Source organism: Lissotriton vulgaris, chromosome 6, assembly GCF_964263255.1.
Source record: "Lissotriton vulgaris chromosome 6, aLisVul1.2, whole genome shotgun sequence".
Lineage (NCBI taxonomy): Eukaryota > Metazoa > Chordata > Amphibia > Caudata > Salamandridae > Lissotriton > Lissotriton vulgaris.
In genome coordinates this window covers 734,123,605-734,148,933 of record NC_141694.1, presented here as the reverse complement: position 1 = coordinate 734,148,933, position 25,329 = coordinate 734,123,605, and the positions used below count along the sequence as shown (strand labels likewise).

Below are 25,329 nucleotides of genomic sequence, written 5' to 3'. Positions count from 1 at the left end.
GGAAATAAACTTTCATCGGCTTTCGAACTTCTCCGAGCAGGAGGAGGGAGGAAGGCGCACACAAAGCGGACCTTTAAAGCGCACAGAGGCAGCTCCGGAGTAGAGCGCCTGCCCCCGGCGCCACAGTTGGCCGTCAAGGTAGGTTTCACGCCTTTTATCCCCAGTGGCAAAACTTTCTTGAACTTTTCTGTAAGTGGCAGGCACTCCACTGCTGGCACGTGCGCAACATCGGCTGAGGGCTTCGCCTGCCCTGTGGTGCCGGGCACCTGCCTCAGCCTCTGAGTGGCTTTGTGCCTGAGGTGAGACTTGGAAGTGTGTCTCCCGGCCGCGGTGAGGACCTGCCGGACTCTGGGCTGCCCAGGACTGCCGGATACTACTTGGAAAAATAAGCGGAAAACGGAGACAGTGGGTGTCGCTCTGACAATTTTTCTTCGAGTGAGGAATATTTCGACGAAGGTGGCCTCTGGGAGCATCAGTCGAGTTTCATTCAGCGTGCGAGAGGTTTATTGAAATTCAGTGTGTGGCCACTTTAAAATGGACTATCTAGGCACTGTTGCTCCACTTTTTTAGGGAAGTTTTGTAAGGATATACAAGACATATCGCATCCTTTTTCAGTTGAGCGAAGACTCGCACTTTAGCTTTTCCACCTTTTTATTGACATTTCTTAGAGACAGCTCAGAGGATTGTGCACTAGCTGCAGACGTCTGCATGTGTGTGTGTGACCTACAACTCATAAGTTTTCATCTCAACAGGCTGAATCGACCTCTCACCTTTAAAGGTCAACACAATTTACACTCACCCTTAAGAGGCTTCATAATTATTAAATAGGTACCTCACACGCCCCTCAGTATATGGTGCGAGCAGGGATGCCACTTAACCCCTGAAGTGACTTCCCCATCATGGCTAAGTGAACTCTAAAGGGTCAGTCGACCTCCTGGGAGGACGAGAAAATTCAGGGAGGGTGAGGTAGCACCATAGTGGGCGAAGTGCTACCAGTGGAGGTTTTTGGCGACCCCTCACGTGATAGGTGAATGAGGTGATCCAAAGGAGTGTGAGGAAATACCATTTAATACACCTCTGTCGGTGAGTCAGTGACGTACGTGATTCCAATGAGGGTAAGGAAGCCCATTCAGGTCCACGGGACACCTGCCTCGTTGGGCGATTGAGGTAGCCCAATGGAGGTGAGGTGGTCCCTTTGAAAGATATGTAGCTTCTACCTTCTTGGCACTGGTCCAGCCAGAGGGCCAAAATGGGCAAATAGTTGTACTTTCCTGTCAATCCATGTCAGTAACCCCCCCCCCCCACCCTTCTATTATATAACAGCTCGAAGAAGGCTGTACACAACAGCCACGTTTAACTCAACGCGCGAAGCACGGAACCAGTGCACTGAGATACCAGAGTTGTGAGTGTGCAACGTGTGCAGTGCTCGCGCTCGTGTAACGGTGCCGTTTTTATGTCAGAAACTAACTCTCGGTTTAAAAACGTGTCGGTGTATTTCTGAGGTGGTCTTAATTTTAGCAGGGAGTGGTGGGTGATTTATTATTACTTAGCCCAGGGCCACACGGTGTGTTCAATTGGAGCTGCATGGATTCTTACCTAAGGTGTCTGACTCCCTCACTACAAAACGTAAGCATCGGACCACGTGCCCCAACAGCATGGGCTGTTTTTTTTTGTTTTTTTTTGCTTCATATGTAGGCACCGCCGCATATCGCGCCTCAGCAGGCGCTTTGTCTCAACGCCTGTGACTTACACTCACAACCGTTCTCTGGACCCCATGCCATCCTCGCAGCACTCGAGGCAGGGTATTACATGCTGCTGCACTTCAACCCAGCTCGCGCATGGGGAGGTGGCATTGTAATGTGTGATCCTCTGCATACTGAGCATTTGACTGCACAGATTTGCCGGCAATGAGTGTGTGCGTTCTGCTCGGGAGTGTTTTCACCCCAATAGAGGTACTGAGAACCAGTGTTGTTTCCAACACAGCGTTGCAGACCCGTAATGTTGTAAATTACTTAAATCGATGATATCCTCTTAATCGACCCCTGAAGCATGAAGGGCTGGACTGACCCTGCCCGGATCTCATCTGTGAACGGAGCAGCGAATGTTTAACTCCTGGAGTCACAGGCATGGTTGCTCAGATACACCGATAGGATAGGGGCTACATGGATTCAGACAGATTCAGTGGAAACCAGAACCCGGGACCTGACTTTGTAAGCCTAGAACCTGCGCGCAGATCTTAGAGAACAGAGTACGAAGCCCGGGTGGTCAGAACCACAGGCGAGTGTATGACGCGCTCCATCTGAGAGAAACATGACCTCCAGACAGACACCAGTGTATGCGCAACGAGTTTTCCAACCCAGTCACACACCTCAATAGAGCGGAAGGCGCCATGTCTTTATGCCTTCCCCAAGAATGTGGAATAACCTTCATGGGGCACTCTTCTTTGCTTGGAGACAATCCTCTAGACTCGGAAACCTTCTGATCTAAAGAGATATGCCTGCCTCTTCTTTAAGCTAGTCGTCAGCCCCTCACTTCTGCCGAGACCGACATGAATTACGTGGGCATGCAGGCGCCCAAGGCACTATATTAGACACGTGAATGGATAGATAGATAGTTAGACAGACAGACAGATCGACCGACCATGGAGATGGGTAATATTCAAGGGCCATCGGAAAACACTTTGTCACTAGATTTACACATGGGAAATGCTACACAGCACTTTACTAATTTCGGAAAGAGTATATTTTGCACAGTATATAAATAAAATGTTGATTTCAAGAAGCAGTTATTGACATTCTATGTACAATGGGTCGATCCTGGCCTTTTCACATGTGCTGTCATTAAGCTGCGTAATGGTTTATGTGGCGGCTATTGGAATTTCCATTGATTCACTGAATCGGATATTGACCAATCAAAGACTCTTAGTCACGCTTTTGTCCAGTGGTATTGGATGGGATATTGGCCAATCAATGACAAATATCCCCTCTTCATCCAGTGATTGTTGATGTGGAAGGAAGTTCCGGAATAGTCGTTGGGGGTGATTCGGAGTCAGTCCGTTTTGGGTCAGAGCCCTGCTTTCCCCTTGACTCATCGTATAACACCCCACACAACACCTAGTCTCGCACGCCTCACATACGTCAGGGTTATTGTCTGGTGACTGCTCGGTGCTGTGGCGTAATTCAAAGTGATGCGAGCCCACCCCTGCAGAGCGTGTTTTGGGGGTTGTGTGTGTGTGTGTGGGGGGGGGGGGGGGGGGGTTAATGTGGATGTGACTACCATATGTCAGTCACAGATATTCATAACCCTGAAACTCAATGCTGTCCCCTGAAGGTTGTCCACCCCCTTGTACCGAGGGGGCTTTGGGGTCCCTGGTTCGCTGTCATTGCTGGTGGGAAGCACTGTCCTTTCTCAAGCCATACTCCACATAAGGCAAGCAAAGTTATACGCCATTTATGCGTTTTTGGTTATGAGGTCACGAAGAGATAGCTCAGTGTGTCAATGTGCCTGATGCAAACTGTAGCCTGCAGCTGTACGTTCACACCTTGAAGGGGCCACTCAGCTGTTCAATTTGTGAAACTTTTGTAATGAGTATCAGAACTGAGTCACAGTAATCCCAGGCGGTTGCAACGCTACGGAGCTGCACGCTTGTGGCACGAGGCACACTATAGAAAATGCACAACTTGACCCAGTTCCCGGCTCATTCTGTGGCTAGGTACATCTCACGATCACACCTCTAGAACGGCTACTAGTGCGTGCAGCTATCGCGACAAGGGCTAGTCTATCGTGCCTTCTGGTCCAATGGCCGTAGCACCGTCTTTCACAAAGCGCCAGTGGCAGTGCCCCCCCCCCCCCCCCCCCACCCACCCCTTTCCAGGGCTGAAAGCAAATGTTATTATTATTGCGCTGTTTGACCTAAGAGCAGATGGTTGTACGTATGCCTGTCTTTGGAGTGCACACAGACCCCAGAATGTGCCCAGGGTGCGGGCACTGTGTTTCCAGACGTGCAGGCGTGACCGTCCATGACACAGTGAGCGTCTCAAAGTTTACTCCGTCCAGAGCCCACCAGAGGGCGCCAAACATCCCATAAAAATGCACCCGCAGCAGAAACCTGCAATACAATTCTCCCTGCTGTAGTTATTAAAATAAGTACTAGTGAGTTGGGCAATTGTAGTACGCGTTACAAACCCTGCAGAAGCCTGGTCTGACCAGTGTCTCTCAGGCCTCACAGACCGTTCCATAAATGAGTTATAACCGTAACCAGGGCCACTGCATATATGGGATAAGGAAGGACCAAATTATGTGGCAGGATTGACTAAATCATGCGGCAAGAAATGGCAAATTATGTGGGATAATGCATCACGTTTTGTGATAGTATTAACTCGCCTTTTTCGAATTTTTACACATGTTAACACGTTCTGGGCAAATGTTTAACCTCATCACTACCAGTCTGCCCAACCAAATATAGCAAAAAGCAATAGAAAGGTGACCATTCACATTTTTGTGAGGGGCCTCTTACAACATGGCAACACATCCAAGCGTTTTAGTAACTTTTGATCCATTCAACCTAGAAACATTTTTTTGTGTTAAAATCTGCAGATTATCCATCCCATGATGGAATATGTGGCAAGTGCGGCAAATCTATAATGCTGTGGAAAAAAATGTGTAATTCCAATGGCTCTGATAAGTACATTAGTGTACAGTTGCTACCTAATTGGGAGGCCAGTTGGGCCCAGACAGCTGCCTGTATTAGGGCCAGTGACCCTTGCTCTGCCACTGCACATTAGAAGGGTTCCAGAGAGGCCACGCTGCCCCAATTTGAGACTGCAAAATAGTTGCTCTTGAGCTAATCTCATGGGATTTCAGGATTAGCATGTTCTTTACTTCCCGGAAATCTTCATACAATTGCACGCCCCATAATGTGTTTTTCGATGCGCAGTGTATTCTTTTTTCTAATAACATATTCTCTGAGAGAATAACGCCATGTTCCACGTGACAGTCAAATTGGACTTCTTTTCTCCAGGTTTCCAGCAGGGGCGGCCTTAGTCATGTGTAAACTGTGCACCTGCACAGGGCCACCAAACCCCAGGGGCCACCACGCCAATATATATCCTTAATTTAATAATCCTTTGAGGATTGATACATATTTGCGTGGTGGCCCCTGGCAGGGATTTGGCGGCCTCCGGCTCTGTTCCACTTCCAAACACCCTGAACCCCCCCCCCTTTTTTACTGGCCTCCGCGCTTCGTCCCGCCCGGACCCCCTCTTCCGGGGCCCCCTACCTACGCTCCCTGCCCAGGGCCGCCATGAGCCTAGAGCTGCCCCTGTTTCCAGTGAGTTATGCACAAATCAATACACACATATCTTTTCAAGGGCAGCATGGATTAAAACATGCCTGGCCAGGCCTCCCATAGATGCCACACATTCTCTGTCATTTGATCACAATAATGCGCACAAAGAGGCTTATTTACATATTAAAAGTGACGCACCGGCGGCGCAAGGGGCTTGTAAATAAGTCCCAAAGTAGGTTGTTGCGAGCTTTACCTCCAGCAGCACTGGGCGTGCAAACAGTTATGCTATGGTATGAGTATTTAAATGGCAATCACTACCCCAGTTTTAACACTTTGTACAAGGGTAGCACGCTACCCTGTGGGAGCCCAGCGTTAGTACTTTAGTCATGCATGAGTGTTACAGATTTCATGCTGTGTTCAGGCCATGTCATGCCTTTTTTTAATTTTTATGTCACGCAAACCTATTGTGCAATTCCCTGTAAATGGAGGTTGAAGATGTTGTGTGTTCTGAGATATGGGTGGCACTTCACTCCTTTAGGAACTCTGACATTGTATTGATGTTTATATAGCACCTTCTATCCTTAACCGTATTCAAGTGCCTTGTGGACGGGGAGTAAGCTACTCCATGGGATATTTACATTGAAGATGTTTGTCATGGACATTAGGATGCAGATTGTAATGCTTTTTTTTTAACATATCTGTCTCAATGCCTGCACTGGAGCAGGTAAGGCATTGCCTCTGTAGAGGCCTTCCATAAACAGAGGCTGAAAGGCCTGCACCAGGAAGTGTCAGTCACGTGACTGAAAGCAGGTTCCATCTCTGAGCACATGCCCATCACGGGGAGGGGCCGGCCCGTGAGCCCTGTGGAACCTGTGCCAAGGGGCTGTGCAGTGAAAAATGCCCTCTTTGTAAACATGTGTTCTGCCCCTGCTAATGATGGAGGACGGAGAACTCGGGGCCTAGATTAAGCTTGAGTGCGTTTTACTCTTGCCCGGATTGTCGTATGGTCGCACCACAACTGGTGCTTAAAAGGGAGGTTCAGGGACATTCCCGGTCATCACAGTTTATGGTTTGCAGTGAAGTTCAGTGATTGGCTTTCACCTACTAACTACTACTCCCACTTGACCATAAAATACATCCACACACTTAGGGGACATTGCCAGCTTCCAATCCGTTCCGTCCCGTTCAATCCTATCCCTGTAGCCTTCCTCCCCACACACAGCATTTCTAAGACAGGGCCCACAAGCACAGTACCATGCACAGCCCACTCACCTTCCTCAAACACCCTCTACTCACCCGTCCACACAGTTGCGCGCCAGTAGTGTAGCAAGGTGGTCATGGGCCCTCGTTTAAGCATAGAAAATGTCTTTTTAAAAATGTTTTTGTAGTGGTAAAACACAGCAATTATTCGGGTTCTATAGGCCCTTCTGGGCTCTGCTGCCACTGCACAATGGAAGCTACCCCTGATACCTACTGCATTACAACTCACAGCTATCCTACAAAGAAAGTCACCACTTGCTACATAGAGCCCTACCCTCACCATCACAATCCCCTCCCCTGTTGCTCATGTCCCCCATCCTCTCACACATGACCCTAAAGACCAATACAAACCCTAGAACGCACCACGCATGCATGGCTTTAATTGAGCAGGTGCTATCAGGTACTCAGTTCCTGTACTTCTTTAATATGGAAGGGGTTGTTCCCGCACTTCTCAGCACAGCTCCAATGTTTTTAATGGGAGAGTACCGCACTTCTCAGCAGCAGGCAGGTACTCTGGGCCAAGGAGAAGCGCCTGTACTTCCATATTTAATTTCAAGCACAACACGAATGTATAGACGTGACCCCGACAGACAACTCTCTCATCTTCTGTTGAAACACAACCGACTGTGACACACCCCCATGACCGCTACGCACAGCCCCCTGCCCACTCCTGACCTGGTTCACCCCACATTTACCCCCTCACACACCACAACTTAAGTGGAAGCGAGGAGCAGGGATAAGAATTGGTAGGAAGGGCTGCTTGGATGGCACTGCAAATCGCTGACTCAAGCGAAGAGAAGGTTTATTCTACATAGGAGCCTGGAACAGGAATGTTTTTTTCTACATAGGAGCCTGGAACAGGAATGTTTTTTTCTACATAGGAGCCTGGAACAGGAATGTTTTTCAGTCTCACTTGCTGAACACTTTCTGTGCCCTGCTCTTCTCTTAGATATTTTGCCACATACTGAGTAAACAAAGTTTTTGGTTTTGCAAAAGAAATGGAAACAAAAGCTCAGTTTCGAGCGCGCCATGCAAGAACCTCACAAGAAGCAAATGATTCATCCCCAGGGAGAGGAAACTGAGTTTCTGTGCTAAGTGCGGAATAGGAAGGAAGACTTCGCGGCTGATTGATAGCCCAGCCACTCAGCGGGTAGGTTTTGTACTATCTTGTGCATAACAGCAGCCAGCAGGCCTGGCGGCGCGAGCTGCCTCTTATCATAGGATATGACAGCAAGGAGCAGCCCGAGAACGTCAGCAGAAGGCGCGTCATCCACAAGTGTTCAGAATTAGCTGCGCGCGCTTCGCCGGCCTTAGTGTCGCAGGTTCGAATCGCGGCCTAGTCAGTTCGTCCCTCAAAGGATCCTCGTGCCAGGCCTTCAACGGGCCTGAAGGGCTGTTACCAGGGTAAGGCAAAAATAGGAGCCCGCCTAGGGAACCACCGGAGTCAGGCAAGGATAGAAAATTGACCTACGCACTAAAATAAAAATGCCACACAAAGACGAATCAGATAGCAAGAGATGGTGCCCACGTTCCGAAAATCGGAGCAGTTTTATATTTGTAAACACACACTGCTTAGGGGTTTTGCAAGGTATGGGAGACTGCATGCATTTGTGCTTGCTGCAGGAAATGTTTGTAGTAATATCAGAGAAATCACCATTAAAAGCCATCCCAGCAGGCCATAAAACAAGCCCACATGCAACCAAAAGAACAGCCCATACACTGATTTATCCGACTAGCCCTCCTGGCACTGCAGTGCCAGATTGTCTATAGGGCAGTCCGACCACGGAAGACGCCATCTTTGATTTACAAATAGCATATCCTAGCCAATGTTGAAGAAAATGGCAAGATTCCACGTCTCATGGGGAAATAGAGTTGCTATCCTGTGGGCAGACACTGGCCAGCTGTGAGCCTGCCCTGCTGCCATGTGAGGCACCAGTTTTAGCACCTCCTAGAAAGGAGTACGTGGTGTGGGACATGGCTTTTCCACTCTCTTTTTCTCTGTTGTCATCAAGCAAATGTCAATGAACGTGGCCCTGGAAACAGGCCACAAGTTTTCTTTTGCTGTTCTCTGCTTCTCAGGGGTGTAGTGTAGGCTCCTTGAGCCCAAGCTGTGCTGTTGCGCTCCACCCTTCAGTGTCCCCCATTCAGCCTCAGGACTATGAATATGTGTGCCAGATGGGAGTCTTAGGAGACCTTCAACAGATTCTGTATGGGGCCCCATTATTTTCGTGTTCTGCCACTGCTGCTACCTACAAGCAAACTTCAAAGATGGCAGCAGTCCACCTGCCACCCAATCTGGCAGGGCTAAATGACAACGTTCTTTCGGCTTCTGACATATCTTCTCGTTGCCCTGTCTGTTGAGTATGTGAAAGGAAAAACGTTCATTATTTAAAAAAAAAGATATAATAAGAACTTAATTAACTGCTTTTGAATTATGTTTTGATCAGAGTTATGATATTATTCCCCTTCCCTTTTGGTTTTAAAGCATGATATTCTATGATCCTTTTGTAACATGTTTTGCACTGGTTTTAATTAACTATTCATAATAAACTTTACCTTACCTCACCTTCCCTGCTTGCTCCTTATATATGGCTTTGAGCTGTTGGCTGGGCCTTATGTTATGTGTATTTGTAATGCTCACCCTTGCCCGCAAGGGTATGCTGGTGTTGAGCAGGCGTGTGTCCCTAGCCATGCCAGTCGGAGGTTGGTTAATTGAAAAGCCAGGTCTTCAGCTCCTCGCGGAATTCAAGAAAAGAGCAGGAGGATAGAGTAGGTGGCCGTTACACAATTTAGGATCAATTTAAGAGAACGTTTGTCCTCTTCATCTGGTTCTATGTATGTGTGCGAGTAGACGTCTTACAAAGTGGAGGTATCTGGGTAGTTGGTGGAAGGAGATGTGACTGTTCAGGTGTGTGGGGCCTTTCAACGGTATCCACAGTTCTAGGCAATAACACCTTATTGAAACAATAATATTCTACAGAGAACAAACAGTACATTAACTGTCTAGACTACACACAAAACGCCCCCCCCCCCCTTCTCGACCAACAACACCCCATCTGCTATGTGTCAGGGGATTGTACTGCAGCATGTAGGCGCAAGCTGAAGCTGTGCTGGGTGCCCAATGTCTGACTTTAACGATTTCAAGTGCTTGTTCCCTAGGCTGTGTCGCTTCAGAAAAGACTTTCAGTCACAGGTCCTTTCATAAAGCTGTTCAGCAACCACTGGCTCATTTTTGCCTTGCTTGGATGGTGCCTATGGGATGATGCTGACAGGGTTTGAGTGTAAGTTTTGCTAAAATGGAAAACTTACATCACACTATCTACATTTTGTGACAAGTCAAAAAACGGGTATGATTGGTGACTCCACAATAGAAATGTAGTAAAAATTGATGATCCACATTCCCCGTTGCTCTGTATGGGTATGGGTTTTAAAACTTAATCCTGCAATGTAATGTGTCACATATTGGGTCAGACATTTCTGGGGGCCTGGGCTGAGAAGAGGCACAACTAACTTTAGAACCCCAAACCAAGTCTCAACCAGTCACTGTGCAATGGGATTGTCCACCCAAGCGGTCAAGGTGCATTCAAAGTGAGAATGAGGCAGTGTGCACAGGGCTAGACTGGATTGACATCAAGGGCATAACGCAGCCCTTGTAGCCCCTGTGGCGCAGGATGGTCCCCAACTCTTCATGGGGCGCTTAGCCCTTTAGAGGGTCCTCTTGCAGCCTGATTCCAATTAATATCTGCGGCATAGGGGACAATGAGTCCCCTCATCATATCCTGCAGGGAGGCCCAATCGTTTTGCGTTACTCTTTTGATTGGCATGCACGTACTATGGGTCCTATCTGAGGGAAAAGTCCCAGGGTTCATTGACAGAAAGTCCCAGTAATGTCCCAGTGAGCTTTCTTCACACGTTTCTTCTACCTCGAATGGTACAGTCCTTGTGACTCTGAGTGCGTCAGTCTTTCTATGAAGAGTGGTCAATAAACAAGTGACGCAGGCAGAAGCTGCTGGAAGCTTCTGCGGCCTTCACGAGGAGAACCTGCGCCGGCCCTTTAAATGAGCACAAATACTGGCAGCATTAAAGAGCTTGACAGTACCAGGCCACTCGGAGCCCTGGCACAGCCTGCCCATGTGCACAAAGAGCTTCTCTCTTGGCTTCGGCCGCCCCTGGCAGGGCGCGAGGTTCTCAGGAAGGCTGCCCAATCACTAAGCCATCCGTTTCTAAGGCAGAAAGAGGGCACGGAACACTGGCTTCCCAACAAGCCCCTCGTGTTTAAAGGGCTGCCATTATACCAGCCGCCCGACCTCTCCCGGCCCTCTTTCCGCTTCAGCAGTCATCACAACCTGTGACCAGTTGAAGGAGCAAACACAGCAGATTCCGCCAAGCTCCGTCGGGCACTCCGTGGCCCCGCTCTCTTCTGGGAAGTTCTTGGATCAATTTGGCAGGCTCCAACTGGAAGTGGAAAACCGTTGTAGGTAACAACAAAAACCATTCTAGGTAAATACACACGAGTTTGTCCTAAGCACAACAGTTAGAACATGGCTGCCCTCCTGCGGTAGCTAGTAAGGGTGCCCTGGTTCAAGGAAGGAAAATGGCTCTTCTAACTGCAGGGGCGCAGTAAAATCAAACAACTATTGAGATTCAGTCGGCCCCGCATACACCTGCTGCAACATTGGTAGATACGCCCCTGCTGCTGTGCATTTTGACTCGCTCAGGCCATGCATCTTGCATTCATTGTACCATGTAATGCTTATTGCACCCTCTTGATGTGTTTTTGCAAATGTTCCAGAATGGAAAACTGTTCTTTAGGGCATAGAAGCATAAAAGACAATTATCTTAGTGCAGGGCCCTTGTCTCTGGGATGCAAGGGAGCCTGACTCAGCGTTCTGCAGTGTCACCTGCCTTCAAATAGGCCCTCAAATTGACTCTCTGTAAGTATGCATTTTGGAACATCCGCCAACACTTTGGCTACCTCTGGTGTAATGCAAAATATGTGGCGTTTCCTCTTAAACTCCCATATGCCACAGATATAGTCAGGAGGCCTGTTTATGTCCCCAGACACCCCCCCCCCACCTCCTCGTTTATGGACTGGCCCAGATCCTCTGCTCGCTGACAGGCCCAGGAACCGGTGCTGAGGACACCTGGCTCCCAACCCTAGCATTCAAGTGCCATGGCCATATCTGAGTGCTTTGACTCGATTATTACACAACATGTGGGCACCATTTAGAACATGGAAATAAATAAAATACTTTTTCACTGCTGGCTCTCCAGTGCTTCAACCATTGCTGACTTATTTCGGTCACACCAGTTGGGCATGGTCAAGTGTCCAGCTCAGCACCAAGACAACGGTACAGTGAAGATGCAAGAGGCCAATTAATTGAGTAGTCGACAAACAATGCGCCGATTACTCAGTTACGGCACTATACAGTTCCCCTATCGTAACATAATGTAGCATAGCACACCATACTGTAACTTAGCAGTTTCAGTGTTAATTAGATAGGAAACGACCCCTACCAGTGATATGGCATAATATACAGTGGCATAATGCATAATGCAATATGATGGGACCCCCTCCTGCCGCAGGGAGGGCGGGGCCCATATCTATAAGATATTCATTGGCTTTAGCTTGAGTGGAGTGCCCATTGAAGAAAAAGCCCCCCTCTCCTCTGCAGCACTGCAGGGGCCAGCATTACACCCCTGCGTTGGGAATAAAATAGTCTGGGGTGGCTTTAAATAGCTCTGCTGTTTTGTTAGGGTATTCACAAAAATCACAAAAAAAAGGGGTCGCATAAGAGACAGTGGCCCGAGGGGCATGTGCAATTGTTTTCTGCGCCTCAGGGGCATTCTAGTAATACAGAAGGGGCTATAGAGGCTACTGCGGCACCTTCTGTAATACAGACAGCGCCTGGACACATACCGTGCTCGCGCTTGGAGCTATCTTAAGAAGGCATTCCGTTTCTGGCATGGGGGCATGACTCCAGGCAGATGACGGAAACACTTTGCATCTGCTTTGGGGTGCAGTGAATATAGGCGCAGAGACAAAGAGGCCAGCAGGAGGCGCAATCATTGCCTGCCACAGTTATGGTGAAGAGGGGGTCCCCTGAACATCTCCCATCAGGCAGATGCAGCCCCTCACTCACCTGCAGAAGGAGTGAAAGGGCGACCAACTGATTGAAGCAGCCAATCCTTCTTTCAGTGTGCAGTGGGCTCATGACTGCACTTCAACAGGAGTACAGGGAACTCCCTACACTACAGGCTGGTGCAGCGAGTGGTGATTCCACCTGCCTTCTGAGGGATATCTAGCGGGGTCAATGGGACCCTCTTTGCCCCTCCAGAGGGCTGTACTCTGGGAGGGGGGGGCACTGACGGTGTACCACCTATTTGGAGAGCATAGTCAGGGTGCCACTTGACGTCCTCTTTGTCTCTGTGCCTGCGTCCATAATACGCAGGGTGATTTACCTATAGCAGGACCTCCTTCCAGCCCCAATACCCTCCTCCCCTCTGCCGGGGCAACAAACGTAGGGTGCAGCTGAGCTCCTGCTGTGCTGCTTGTACGAGGCTGATCCATCACAGTTTCATGGTTAATTAAGTCAATTTGTCACTAGAGAAGTCCATGTGTAAGAGACAGAAAATGCAGTAATTCAAATACTCGCCCTACCTTCTTCTAAATACCAGGACATCTATTTAGAAATAGGAAAAAGCCTCTGTGGATTGTTTTTTGGGCAGGAAGATGTTCCTTCCTGTACAAAAACAAGGCTGTATGCAATGCAGGCACCATTGCACCATGGTGGAAGAGTGCCTGCGTTGGCGCTAGAAAGCACATTGTGTGCCAGCGCAGTGAGAGAGTATGAATGCGCTTTATCCTAGTAAATATAGTGCATTTCTGCTTTCTCTATTCGATGCAGCCCAGCGACGCAAGTTGTCTTGCTGCGTTGCACTGCATCAAATATTGATAAATATGGCCCAGAGTATTTCCCTTATTGGCATCTAGCCACACCTTCATGCAAATGAGGCAACGTATGTGCACTTGCACCCCTGGGGCACTGTTTGTAATACAGCCTCAGATGTAAATGACACCACAAAGTCCCACTGTACAACCCTGCCGGGACGAACAGAGAAGCTGGTTTGGCCTCAGTGCAAGTCCCAAACATCACCATGCAAGAATATCAGGTTGCACTGCAGGAGTTCACTATATGTGCACACACATACCTGCAGGGATTTAAGTGGGCCGGGTCTCACTGGTGCTGAGCACCGGCAGTTTTTTAAAGAGGGGCTCAAAATGGGTCTCTATCGGGCTCTGTTTTGTGCCCTGGCACAGGCGGTCCATTTTTATCTACCCTGCAGTGACAGCAGGCACATCGATATGTGCGCTGCCCACACTGCTCACTTCCACTAGTGGAGAAGTTACGACAAGACGTCATGCCAGGTGAGCGTTGTAGGGTGAAGGAAAATCCTGTAACGAGAGTAATTTTCTCAATGGATTTCCCTTTTCTTTTTAAAACTCAGGAGCAGCAACATTGTCATGGTGTAACCAAGGCTTTAAGTCAAAGCTTTTTTAAATAATTTATGCAAGCCATAGTTGCTGCTTATTTATCTTATGCAACTAAGAACCATTGACAAAGCCAATAGTAATGACGTGTTGTAGGTATGAGGTTACTTGTTGTATCATATAACTGGATACAATGACAGAAACAGCAAAATACAAGTCGGGCGACACACTATGCAAAATACAGATTTTGAGCTTGCGTGTTTTGAGCCACGCCCTTAATTGCATTAACCACGCCCCTCTGAGAGACTCCCCAGTTTTATCATCCCACTTAAACCCCTGCATACCTGTAAAGCACACTGATAAACCATGTGATTCTGCATAGGCTGATATGTCATGAGGGTCTGTTATGAACAGGAAGATCCTAGTTTACAACTAAAATAACTTGAGAGTAACCAGGAGGGTTACGTGGCTGCTCTCGGGAGTCACGCTCATCTACTAGGCAGTGGGTCACCGTCTTTGTTTAATTTTCTCTCTCTTTCCTGGCGCTGCTGCGACGAGTCTTGCCTCATGGCTTCTAAAACTCGAAGACAAGCCTGAAATATCTCTATAAATACACACAGAACACCCCTACACTGACCCCTGCGTATTCCCTGCTTGTCACGGAAATGGTTGCCCTGGAAAGCATTGTCTTAGAAGTGATAAACAGTCTGTGCCTGTTTTTTTTTGCTTTTTGTTTTATTTTCATTTTTAACAGCGTTGCATTTAGCAGAGATGCCCTCGCGACGCTGCTGCTTCGGACTTCTCTCAGACATACGCACGGTTCATTTCACAATCGTGCACAGAGGCAGCGCGGCCTAAACGTCTGGTCGTAAAACACGCTGTTCTGTTAGTGTTGTTGAGTGGACCTGGTTATAGCAGCCAGTCGACGTCAGACGTCGAGGAAGAGCTTAGTTTTGAAATTCCACATCCCAAAGCAATAATATTCTGGTATGTGCATCTTCTATGTTTAATGACCCCAGATGCGAGCACGGCTGTGCCACACGGGCAACCCCTACAGGATTCCATTGGCTAAGATGAGCTGCCTTTCTGCGTACACTTCCTAGTCACAGCTGGGTCCCTAGTGAAAAAAATATTGTGACGTTCTCGCAGTGCCGAAAAGGATGGCGCACGTGGGCAATGGGAGTGGAGAAGAGGAAACTGGAGAAGTTATTACTCCTGTGAAACATATCAGGATGTCCAAAAAGAACACAGACTACTCAGCAGGAAATGCTTGACAAAGTTGCAAGTTTTACAAATGTACTGAACGTGAGGTAAACAACTAGGAATATTTTGGACCTCATCGATTTATGCCAAGAATATGTAGTCAGTAGTAAATGTTCACTAAATGAGAATCCAGACTCAGAGCTGCATAAGTGGCGTAAATACAAAACGAAATCCCCCCTTGGACCTGTATGGCACAGGCAGATTCGTATCCTGTGAAAGCTTTGCATGTGACTGAAGGGTGATGCAATCAGAGCCCGCCCCTCTGTGTGCCTGTCAATGCTTCCACATCCTAGTGCGGTGTTAGTGTCTCTGGACCCAGTAGGCGTCCGTGTGTCTGGCTGGGCCCTATATCTATCTTCGTCTATCTGAAAAATGAGCATGACCCGGAGTCTCATCTTGTATTCCCAGTATCAACCCATGTGTCTCTGTGTCTTTTTTGTCTCACGGCAGTGCTTAATTTGAGCCGGTGCTTGCTAGGGGGCCCCCAGGCACTCATTTTTTTGGGTACCGCCACTTTTTTTGTTCATCAGACTTCTACCCCGAGCAAGAGAGAGAAAAACACAAAAGAGGGAAAGAAAGACAGAAAAACAGTGACAAAGGGAGAATGCAGGGCTGACAAAAAACCATTAAAAGTGAGATAAAGCGACAGTGTGTGGTGGGGAATGAGAGAGGCATGAGGTGGAATCAAGAACAGGCAGGAATTTGACACCTCGATATTCATAATTCCTGTTGTGGGCCTCAGAGCCAAACTTTAGGCCCTGGCACTTATTGTTTTACAAATTAAGCACTGTCTCACATTACATTGCTCTCTGTGCTGTCCAGCATCTTCTGGTTCCCAACTCTGTCCCCTTGCCTCCCAATGTCTTTTTGCTTCACTTCATATTTCTCAGTATCTCTCAATGTCTCTCCCTTTGACTGAGTGTTCTTCCCACGGTTTCCCTGTGAAAGAGTATCTCCTCTCTCCCTGTGTTGTTGTCTCTCCAGACACAGACCTTTCCATGTCTCTTTCTCCACATGTCTCTCTCTCTGATTGTCTCCTTGTGCCTCCCAATGTCTCTACCTCTGTGTCCAAGTCTCCCTGAGTTTTCCAATGTCTTTGTCTCACCCCTGCTCTTTGTGTCTGGATTTTCCAGTGTCTCCAAGGGATTCCGAGCATATTTCAGTGTTTTCCTGATACTCAGTATCTGATCCTCTTCTCTCCTTGTTTCTCCCTGTATATTGTATGTCTCCTGGTGGATTTTTATGATGCTCTGTCCGTATCTTAATTTTTTCCATTCTTAGACGTCCTTGCCTCCCTGCAGGGCCGGACTGGGAACCAAAACCGGCCCTGGCAAAGTGCTCGGCCGCCCCCCCCCCCCCCCTCCCCACCCGGGGGGGTTGGAGGTGCCGCCGAGCGCTTTGCGGCCGATTTTGTTGCAGGGCCGATTTTGCAGCTATGCTGCAAAAACGGCCCTGTAACAAAATCGGCCCCCAGGGGCTCAAAACCGCCCCCCACCCTCGCGGCGCACCGGGGGATTGCCCGGTGCCCGCTATGGCCAGTCCGGGCCTGCCTCCCTGCATTTTCTAGTGACTGTGTCTTCCTATTTCCACATCGCTCAATATATACATGCATTTATGCCAGACCCTCTTCCTCAACCAGTGTCCCTCTGAGCCCATATCTTGTGTTGCCATTGGCGGAATCAGAGGGGCACGACATATCCATACTTTTTTGATTTGTGAAAAACCATCTCCCTACTTTTTGTAGAAAGACAACTGTCCCGGGACGGTTAATTCTGATAGTTTAAAAGCTTCAGTTGAAGTGGCATTCAGGGAGTCTCCTGTGCTGTGCAGCCAAAGCCAGGCAGACAACTAAACAAGCCTTCCTGATAGGGTCCCTGCTTGCTTGAAAGAAATGCAAATGTGCACCACAAGTTAGGGCCTCATTGCGATATCGGGCGGAAAGCCTCCAGACGGCATTTGGATATTCCTAACCCGTGTCGGAACCCATGCTTTGGACCGATTCGGAAACATTTCTGACCGACCGATTACAACGGAAGGTAACCATTTGGTCTTTCCGACTCGGTCCCGAAAGGTATTTGGGGACTCAAAGTCGGTCGGGGCCGAATCGTACAGGTCTACGGACTGCGCTTCCGACTGAAGTACAGCCTTTCCGAATTGGTCTGTCCGAAACGAATCGGCTGTCGGAAACTGACTTTGGGTACCCGATCCATGACCCCCTTTACCAAGAGGCCTCTGGTTGTGGCCTGTAGTGGTACCCATGGTACCTATGGGACCCATCTTTCCAACCACGAACAATGTGGCAGGCACCATGGGGGGCCTGCGACAGGGTGCAAGACTTTCCGCAACCACCCCATTTTAAACAGGAGTCTGTTTTGTTGGTCGGAACACATGCTCACATTTAAGTAAATGCGAGTCTGACGAACGGTCTTTTGAAACATCGTAATCGGTCGATCGGACTCACTGACCCTGAGTCGGTCGAAACCAATTCCGACAAGGAGTTAGTCAGAATGCTTTCCGAACAACACCATAATGAGGCCCTTAATCTGCAAATGTAGAGGGTAATCTGCAAATATAAAGGGCACTTGGGAGTCTATATTGACTTTAATTGATTGAATCACTTGGAGCGACAAAGATGTATTCTTTTTGAGTGGTAGTTGAAAGAGTTAACAACTGAGCTGTGAAGTGCATGCGTTTAATTGTAATTGTATTTATATAGTGCTTACTACTCCTGAAGGTGTTGAATGGAGAGTAATGTAAAAATGACATTATGTACAGTCTGGGTATTGCTAAAATCTATATCTTGAAAGCACCATTTCATCTTAAACCGTTTTGCACATTTTATTGGATGTCTATTTTATATTGTGTGTAGTATAAGTTCAAAATAATGTCTTACATATTCAGAGTGCTTTCTGTCACAGGCTGTGACCTCACAGCACTAAAAATACACAAGTCACTGTACTGTTCTCCACTGCAACAACCAATAATTAATTATATGGCTCTCTGGTTACATACACAGACCTCTGCAGTGCCTTAATTAATAGAGGTTTCATAATGCACAATAGTGCATTTCCTACTAACAAGATATTTAATTTTTTTGTAATTAAAGCTGCATGTTATTTTATATGTAGCTACCTTACAGTGAAAGACCCAACAAAATTAACAGAATAGTTTTTCTTTTAGCCACACCTTTGACTCCACCCCAACGCTCACTAACCCCATCCCACTGCATGCAGCATCATGGTTCCCATACTTTTCGACCGCTTGTGTCACCTAGTTTCTCGCTTTGTTACTCAATGTCCTTCTTTGCTGTCTTGTGTCTTCCAGTGTCTCCTTCTGTTTCCCTGTGTCACCCAATGTCCATATCTGTCAATGTCTCTGGAGCCCATCCGCCTCTCTGGAGCCACACCAGTTTAGATGCAGAAAAAACTGTGAAATATATTCTCTGTCACAACTATAGTCCCATAGACTTGACGAGTAAGTGTCTGTACACACACGCCTTAAATGTAATACAAATCAACGATTCTCAGTCTTGGGACCTTAAAATTGGAACTTCCTTCTACTGAAAGTTAGAACCAAACCCAACAGCGGCATTTCACAAAGACATGCATGAGTACATTAATTAGTACTCGAGGAGTACTACTTCACACACTTTTAAATGCCTTTTACTCCAGGATTACTACTTCACATACTCATGAATGCATTTTACTGCAGAGCACAATGGCACATACTCAGAAAATCCTTGTGCTCCAGGAGTACTACTTAACATACTCACCAATGTCGTTCGCTCCTGGAGTTCTTACTCCCATACTTGCAAAATTATTTATCTCCAAGAGCAGTATTTCACATACTCCTAAATGCCTTTTGCTTCAGGAGTAGTACTTCTTATACTTAAAAGTTAACACATAGCAGCTCAATGTGAGGACATTCATACGTCTGCAACTCATTATGGAATGTTCTCTGGAAAGGTTTGAAACAATAACATTTTTTGGATAGAGAACAACCTCTGGTTACTGTTAGGACAATGGTTAACCATGGCCTGGTGAACCTTTCGTTTTGACTTAGGGCCTACTCACGAGTTTGGCGATATTCCTGCAGGACCGCCACTGCTACGTTCCCAGGAAAACCTCCAAGCCCGTGGTGAACCCGCCCACTGGATTATGAGTTAAATCCAGGACGGGCAGGCAGTGCGACGGCGGTGTCATGGTGGCAGGTATGTTAGGCTCATAGGAAAGCATAAACAGCATACCGATGCTGTGAGAGAGCCTACAGCACGTATGTGCAATGTTTGGCATGCACCATGATATGCATGCCACACAGTGCATGTATGAAGGTGTAATTGTAGGGGGACACATGTGCCCCCGCATCAACCCCATAGGCAGATTTGCCCAGATACCTGCATTTCCACCACCCATTGCAAGGTGGGGTCCCCGCCATGAAATGGGTGGTGGAAATGCAGGTCGTAATATGTTTGGCGGTGCCGCCATCGGCACCACCAGCATATTCAGCAACTTTACACACATCCCCCATCATGGGATTCTGGCGGAGGCGACGGTCTTGTAGTGGTCTCACCACCACCGTGAGTATGACGCTTCCAGCACTGCCGTACTCATAATAACACCCATAGTAATGAACTAAGTACTATATACTAATTTGAAAGCTATTATTTTTGAAAAACTGAAACTAGTAAGTGAAAGATTTGTAAACACAAGGTCCCTTTGCCAAACGAACTTATTGCTCATCTTGCAGGCAATGATTATAAAGCATATGCATCCAAGGCTTTTGGCTTTGCTATAACCAGTGTATCTAACATCTGAAGCACAAATATGTCTACAGTGTAAATGTTCACCAAATTTCCTATTCCACTGTCTTCCAAATCATTCCTTCTCCTACTTCTTTTTCCTGTTATACTTTTAAATTTGCAAAATATTGACTGTACCAAATTTTCATTGTTCTTGTAGGCAGCCTTTGGCAAGGATGGGTGACTGGAGTGCCTTGGGGAAGCTCCTTGACAAGGTTCAGGCTTACTCTACGGCTGGAGGGAAGGTATGGCTCTCTGTACTCTTCATATTCCGCATCCTGCTCCTGGGCACCGCAGTGGAGTCCGCCTGGGGGGACGAGCAGTCTGCCTTCCGCTGCAACACTCAGCAACCCGGTTGTGAGAACGTCTGCTACGACAAGTCGTTTCCCATCTCCCATGTGCGGTTCTGGGTGCTGCAGATCATCTTCGTCTCGACACCGACCCTGGCGTACCTGGCTCATGTCTTCTATTTGATGCGGAAGGAGGAGAAGCTCAACAGGAAGAGTGAGGAGCTCAAAATGATCCAGAACGATGAAGCTGATATAAACCTTCGCCTTAGGCAGATTGAAATTAAGAAATTCAAATATGGCCTGGAAGTGCACGGCAAGGTTAAGATGCGTGGGGGGCTGTTGCACACCTACATTGCAAGCATCTTCTTGAAATCTATCTTCGAGGTGGGATTTTTACTCATCCAGTGGTACATATATGGCTTCAGTCTGAGTGCCATTTACACATGCGAAAGAGAACCATGCCCACATAAAGTGGACTGCTTCCTCTCAAGGCCCACCGAGAAGACAATTTTCATCTGGTTCATGCTGGTGGTGTCTCTTGTATCCCTTGGCTTAAACATCATCGAACTGTTCTATGTCTGCTTCAAAAGTGTCAAGGATCGCATCAAAGGGAGGAGCGATCCCTACTCTGCTGCCAGCGCTGTAGTGAGCCCCGTCAAAGACTGTGGAACCCAAAAGTACACTTATTTCAATGGCTGCTCTTCACCCACCGCCCCACTGTCTCCCATGTCCCCTCCAGGGTACAAGCTTGTCACCAGTGACAGGAATGCTTCGTCCTGCCGCAATTACAACAAGCAGGCCAGTGAACAGAACTGGGCCAACTACAGCGCGGAGCAGAACAGATTGGGGCAGGCGGGCAGCACCATCTCTAACTCTCACGCTCAGCCCTTTGACTTCCCTGATGATGGTCAAAATACAAAAAAAATATCTCCTGGACATGAGCTCCAGCCCATGGCCATCATTGACCACCGTCCACCAAGCCGAGCCAGCAGCCACGCCAGCAGTAGGCCTCGACCGGACGACCTGGAGATATAGACCCTCGCGCCTACAAGCTTAGCAGTGAAAAATACTGGGTCAGAGGACGCCTTGGTCTGATCCAGCAAGCGTGGTACTGAACAGTCTCAGCAAGGAGACCCGTTGCAAAGACACTACAGAACTTTTGTTTGTGTTTTGGGAGGTACACATTTGTTTTGCAGTAACGAATTAAAGAGAGTAAACACTAAAATGACTCAAGACAAGACAAGGCCCATTTCTCCCATTGTTGTAGAAATGCTGTAGAGCTTAGCGTGTGGGATTCTGGGCTTAGGATGCTCGTGAAGAGTGTCCAGTATCACAAGATATTGAAAGAACTATCGTCAGGATGAAAGGCAGCAAACCACTTTCAAAGTAAGGGTACAAAACGACTTCCATATGTTGGGAAGTGATTAACTGCACACAGAGGGGCTCTCCGCCCCAGAGCCTAATGATAAGGAAACCAGGCGAAAGGAGGAAATAGAGGCCTCCCATTTCAGTGTCTGGTGGAATGTAAAGCTGTGCGGGATACTAGGAAGGGGCAGTCATTACCTTCGGCTTTGTACATCCTGCATCTTAAGTATTTCTAGGAAAACATTATGGCACGTGACACACCAGCTCACGTGCTTTTTTTCCGCGATGACTCAAAGCTAGAATAATTCCTCGAAAGAAGCGGCAGCCGCCATTTTGAGTGAGGACATCTCTGTACTCTTGTCTGTCAATTTGAAGCATGTTGTTTCTGAGCTGGTAGCATTCACCGTGGCCTTCTGTTTCTACTCTAGCGTTCAAAGTTTTTTGGTCGGATTTAAAATTTGAACAGTCCCTGCAATGATACAAGACTTCCATTGTACCACCAGTCCAGACAGGAGCGGGTTAATAAAACTGACAAGTTCTAGCAAAGAATAAGTCCTGTTCTTTTAAAATGAGATGTTGTGCACATACCATAGTATGAGTGTAGTGATAGTTCCGTACATTAAATATGCCAATTACCGATCAACAAGCCTTGGCAGGTTACTAGACCATTACGGGGGATGTCCAGCTTCTAGCTAGGTTCTCAAACCAGTGCCATTACAGTTTAAAGTCTGATGCCAAAGTTTAGAAACTTTGACTTTCAGACTTGAGAGAATTAAGTACCTGTGCCTTTCTCATATCTGCCCAGAAAGTCAGGAGGACAGAGACCTCTTGTTTCTCATAGATGACCCCACTAAACTGTTTCTGAACACGATGCGAAGAGGGAGACATGTCTGAAAGGTTCTCTCTTGAATAAAGCACGGCATTTTGTAAGTCCATTCTATCCTCCATTTTTAAAGAGATAATAGGGTTTTAAAAATAATGTCAATCTCTGGATAGCATCCCTCCCTTTAGAGGTGAAGGCAGAAACGTTTTAAGGCATGGGCAAAGTGGGCTTTGGCTCAGGGCCCCCAGCCTTTTAGGAGGCCCCCTGCAGAACAGAGTCAGCTCTGTTCTGCAGAAAGTCTTGTCCTTGTTACCTTTAATAATTCTTAAACAGATGGTTCTAGATACTGTTTACAACTAATTTATTTTTAGTGTGTGTTGTGCGAGAGTCTATTACAAACATTTTGCAGAGAAATCTTGTGCTTATGTTTAATGCAACATCCATACAAAAGTTTTTTTTAGATCAAAACAGCGCCTCGTATATGAGAAATACGAGGGTGTCATATAGATTATTCGCATCAATATTACACATCACAATCCTTGAATATTAATTGTAAACACATTTAACATTTGAATGAGTGTGCCTGTGCACAATCATTGACCTGGACAAACAGTGCATGAAAGAGCTGAAATTACATCTTAAATTCAAAGCTATTCCAGGCAGGGCCCCCCCCAAAAACATTTGGCCCAGGGCCCGCAAAACCCTTAAGATGTCTAGGGGTGAAGGGGTGGGGTAACAACACAGCATTGGATATGGCCTTGCTTTCACTCTATGACCCTTTTCCCAAGCACCCTTGAATATGGTGGCTCAAGGTCCATAGAAGACAAGAGACAGGGTCGGCTGACTATGACGCTGAGTGAAACCAGGGTACTTGGGTTCTAATTAAATTTAGATGATGCGATCACATTGTTAGAACCCCGGGGAAAACCATAACTCCAGAGTTTCTAAATGTCTTTGTCTGCCAAGAAATAGGGTGAAGATTAGTATGAAACAACATGTTATAGAGCATGTTTATAATCATTGGGAGGGGATGGTACCTTTAAAACATACAAGACACTAGAGTCTCTGAAATTCACAGCTATGCAGATTATTATGGGACCAGATATCCTACACATTAGAACAAGGGAATCTTATTGAACTCGAGAGAGCTCTCTTGATGGCCTGAATCAGTAATGGGGACATGTCTAGATGGCCTTCAGATTTTCCTCTGACATGCCTTACATAGATGGTTATAACCATTAGACTCATCAGTTGTGGAAGCAGCAAAGTGACATTATCCAGGGCCTCCTGTGTGGAAAGACTACAGCCAGGCAGAGGCCTTCTAGTGCAGCCTTCAGCAAATTCCTAAAAATAACTTTTTTATTGAGCCAGCGGTGGAGAAAAGCCACTTGCACAAGATGTACCAGCGAGGCTGTATTTTAATGACCTGAGTATGATTTTGATCTTACAATATTTAATGACTGGGAATGCTGATGAGAGTGCTGGTCTCAGAGGTGCTGAGATCGCTGTAATTTTGTGGCTCAGACTGGCTCCAAAAGGGAGCCGGGATGAGACATCAAGAATCACTCAATATTTCTGCACTGAAAGCATCAGCCCTAAAGATTATAGTTGGCATCAAGAGGATAATCCTATAGATCTGGCAACTTTACCAGTTATTAACATTCCATTCTTGAGATTTGCACTTTTGAGGTGAGCATCTTTGAGTTATATTGAAATTCACAATGATTGCATGTGACCATAATCTGTACTTTTCAATGTGTATGTTACTTTTAAAAAATCTGGCTTGGCTTGTTGACATGTAGCAAAATCAGATTTTCCTTCTAGGTGAATTGGCTTTCTATATGATGGTGGAATGCCAGCAACTTTGCGTCCCTGCAATGACTTTTGCCTCAATGCGTGCCCTTGGATTCCATCTTTGACACCACACACTCTGATATCGATGATCCGATTCGAATAAAGTCTTTCTGGACATCCTCCATATGGGAAGCCTTAGGAAGCACAGACTGCATACCCCCTGATCGCATGACGGCAGCCATTTTATCATGCTGGACTTCCATATTGGACGAATCCATATTGAGCTGAATGGCTGGATCAACGTACCGCTCAAGACAATGCATTGCAATGGCTCTCCAGTGACGCTGAACTTGTATGTAGCATGTGCAACTGACAGGGAGCAAGGACAGACATGCCACCTGGATATTTTGCAATCTGTGACCGACCATAGTGTTTACTTGCTATTATTTAGTCAGGTAGGGAAGCCAATGTAAGACTGTGTGTTTTTTAAATTTTTTAACATGTTTTCAATGTACCCAATGTGGGAGATTGTCTCATAGTCAGATTATGGTTAGGGATTTTTTTTTGGTTTTCTTTAAGTAGCAGTAATGCCATTCCTGGCGTCAGTGGCTTCTCTTTAGTAAGAAGTAATAGACTGATGCTTGTTCGATAGAGTTTTCAGTACTGTAAGCAGACTCACTTGGGTGATTACTGTGAGAAATTTAGAAGAATTGCTTTTTTAGCTGGAATATTGATTGCGCTACATGGGTGTAAGGGTTACTGATCGTGTAACTCGTTTGTGTGGGTGTTGTTCACTTTGTACTGTACATAAACCTGACTGCAAAAGAGAGGCGGATGATGGCCTTTTCACAGTTAAATGTTTCTGGGGGACTTCAGCTGTGTTGATGTTTGCACTTAAGAGTTTGTTTGGAATTCAAAATGAGGCTGACGGATTTTTTCTTCACATGCCATTAATTT

The 25,329-nt window shown here is 47.0% G+C and overlaps 1 protein-coding gene across 1 annotated transcript; it reads left to right on the top strand.

Moving 5' to 3' along the window:
- GJA1 (gap junction protein alpha 1) lies at positions 1-24,856 on the top strand. The gene is made up of 2 exons (XM_086926726.1): positions 1-138; positions 20,261-24,856. The coding sequence occupies exon 2, from the start codon at positions 20,277-20,279 to the stop codon at positions 21,423-21,425; it is 1,149 nt and encodes a 382-aa protein (XP_086782852.1). The 5' UTR covers positions 1-138; positions 20,261-20,276; the 3' UTR covers positions 21,426-24,856.
- The last annotated feature ends 473 nt before the right edge of the window (positions 24,857-25,329 follow it).

Coding starts and splice junctions, on each gene's coding strand:
- GJA1 (XM_086926726.1), top strand. CDS start 20,277: ATGGGTGACTGGAGTGCCTTGGGGAAGCTCCTTGACAAGGTTCAGGCT.